Source organism: Limulus polyphemus, unplaced genomic scaffold (assembly GCF_000517525.1).
Source record: "Limulus polyphemus unplaced genomic scaffold, Limulus_polyphemus-2.1.2 Scaffold3544, whole genome shotgun sequence".
Taxonomy (NCBI): Eukaryota; Metazoa; Arthropoda; class Merostomata; order Xiphosura; family Limulidae; genus Limulus; species Limulus polyphemus.
The window spans coordinates 27,280-29,745 of record NW_013669154.1 but is presented as its reverse complement, the minus strand read 5'-3'; the positions used below and the strand labels follow the sequence as shown (position 1 = coordinate 29,745).

At 31.5% G+C, this 2,466-nt stretch overlaps 1 protein-coding gene across 2 annotated transcripts in view; it reads left to right on the top strand.

The window, feature by feature from the left end:
• LOC106469557 (DAZ-associated protein 2-like) overlaps positions 1-1,174 on the top strand; it is a 27,279-nt gene extending 26,105 nt beyond the window's left edge. For both annotated transcript variants that reach the window (XM_022398098.1, XM_013930053.2), the window contains one exon: positions 685-1,174. In XM_022398098.1, coding sequence (XP_022253806.1) covers positions 685-813 — 129 coding nt within the window. In that variant the 3' untranslated portion in view covers positions 814-1,174. The remainder of the gene's footprint in view (positions 1-684) is intronic.
• Positions 1,175-2,466: the final 1,292 nt, after the last annotated feature.

The following is a 2,466-nucleotide window of genomic DNA, read 5'->3' as shown; positions in this document are numbered from 1 at the left end:
AACTCTTCTCTGATGTAAAACACTTAGTCTGTAACTCTTCTCTGATATAAAACACTTAGTCTGCAACTCTTCTCTGATGTAAAACACTTAGTCTGTAACTCTTCTCTGATATAAAACACTTAGTCTGCAACTCTTCTCTGATGTAAAACACTTAGTCTGTAACTCTTCTCTGATATAAAACACTTAGTCTGCAACTCTTCTCTGATGTAAAACACTTAGTCTGCAACTCTTCTCTGATGTAAGACACTTGGTCAACAACTTTTCTCTGATATAAAACACTTAGTCTGCAACTCTTCTCTGATGTAAAACACTTAGTCTGCAACTCTTCTCTGGTGTACGACACTTGGCTTGAAACTGCCAATTGCAATTTTTAATAAACAATTGAGTATGCCTTTTAGGAATTTTCTGTAAAATTTTTAGAGTGATGAGTAAGTCTTAACAGCAACTATTATGTTATTTAGATGTATCATAATGTTTTCTTGTCTGAAACATAAAATTTATTGTGTATATAGAGGTTAATCTTATAATGAATTTGGAGAATATTATATAACCCATCTTTTAGCTACTTAAAATCCTATATACAGGATTTTCGGGTGTGAAATACATGTTACGACCCTGATGCATTAATGTATTTGTAAGTTTAAAATATTGCCATCTTATTTAATGAAATGTATCCTTCCGTAGCCCGTACCTCCCGGAGTTGCTCCTAATGCTGCTCAGCTAGCCATGATGCAGGGGAACTCTATGATGGTAGGACAACAGAAGTCCAACTACTTATTAGGATCCAACAGTGGAGGTTACACCTTTTGGTAAATTGATATAGATTAGGGTAGCGTGGTTTTTACAACAAGGTTCCATCTGGTGGGGGGTCAAAGGCCCCATATTAGGATATGCCCTATGGGCTATATGCAAGCCATTGCCTTGATCCACAAGAAAAGTGATCTGTTTAGTAATTCTTTCATATATATAAATATATATATATATATGTACATTATAATGTCATAAAATCACTTTGGACTGAGAATACAAACAAGTGATAAGTTACAATACAATATACAACATTGTAGATGCTTCTAACGTATACTGTACCATACTTTCGGAGCTTTTTTTATTTACAAATCGACTGCATTCTGTCAATTGAGAAATAAAGTTGTAAATTAACATCCTTTAAAAATTGGCTTCAGACCTGATTTTTTTTTCGATATATATAAAGTGTTCATTTAGACATGAGAAGGTGTAGAAAGTAAACATAAGAATTCTAACACATTAGTAAAAAGAAAAAAATTAACTTCTTAAATGTATATTTCATAGTGTGTGTGAATTAACATTTAAAACTAGCTTATACACAGTATAAACAGAATCTAAAAGACTTACTGAGGTGGCATGCACTACAAGTGTAACAGTATCTTTTAACGCCATGTTCGATGCTTGTTTAAAAAGAAATGATTAACATGTGACACAGGGGTACTTCAAGGTATCATAATGTAGATCCAGAATAGTAATGTAGCACAATGAATATGTTTAAGTTTAAAACTGAACACAGTTTAAGAGTTCTAATAAGCTAGAAAAAAGTTTTAACCCAGTATGGCAAGACATGCGTATTCTAACCATCCATTTAGCGTAAGAAATTAATGTGTCTTAACCCTTTCCGGACGGGTCAAAGGCCGTGTCATCGCATTCAAAATTTTATTGAACTGCTATTTTATGAATTTATGTCAATAAGTTTGGTATCAAATTGTAGATTATAATTCAAATTTTAGTGTTATACATTATTTAATTTCTTAATTTAAAAGTAAATATTAAAAAACACACCTAAACTTCGATTTTTGTGTGTCATATGGTAAGTTGAATGCAGCACTGGTTAAAATTAGATGTTTGTGATGTCAAAGCACAAAGTCTATAGTTTTGTATGAATTAGGAAGTCAAATTAGTGATATTAACAAACTAGAATATAAAATAAGAATCTCCTATCTTTCCTATTTTCTGAGATATCGCTCATGTACTGAATCAAACACAGTGGTCCTGCTCACCTCATTTGATTTTTGTAAATGCTCCCTTATATAAACTTACTTCTGTCTATCACATGTGAATAACCAATCAAAACTCAGAATGTCCCCCTAGTGGCTTTCTCAGCCATATTCAAAGTATTACGACGTCACCTTGTTCTTTCGATACAAATCTTTAGTCTACTTGAAATTTCATATTTTTTTAGACCCAAATACAACTTAATTACTAAGCTTGATAAATTATAGTGGAATTCTATGGTATAAATATAGTAATTTATGATTTTTTTGGTTATTTCAAATGTATATATAAAAATCTAAAAAAAATTTTGTTTCACATCCTTCATGTGCAAAATTTTATAAGGCTTAGCAACCTATAACAAACAGCCAATGAGCACAAAGGTCACAACTAGAGAAGATAATTGTTTAGCTTTACTCTTTATTTACTTAGTTCTATTGTTAC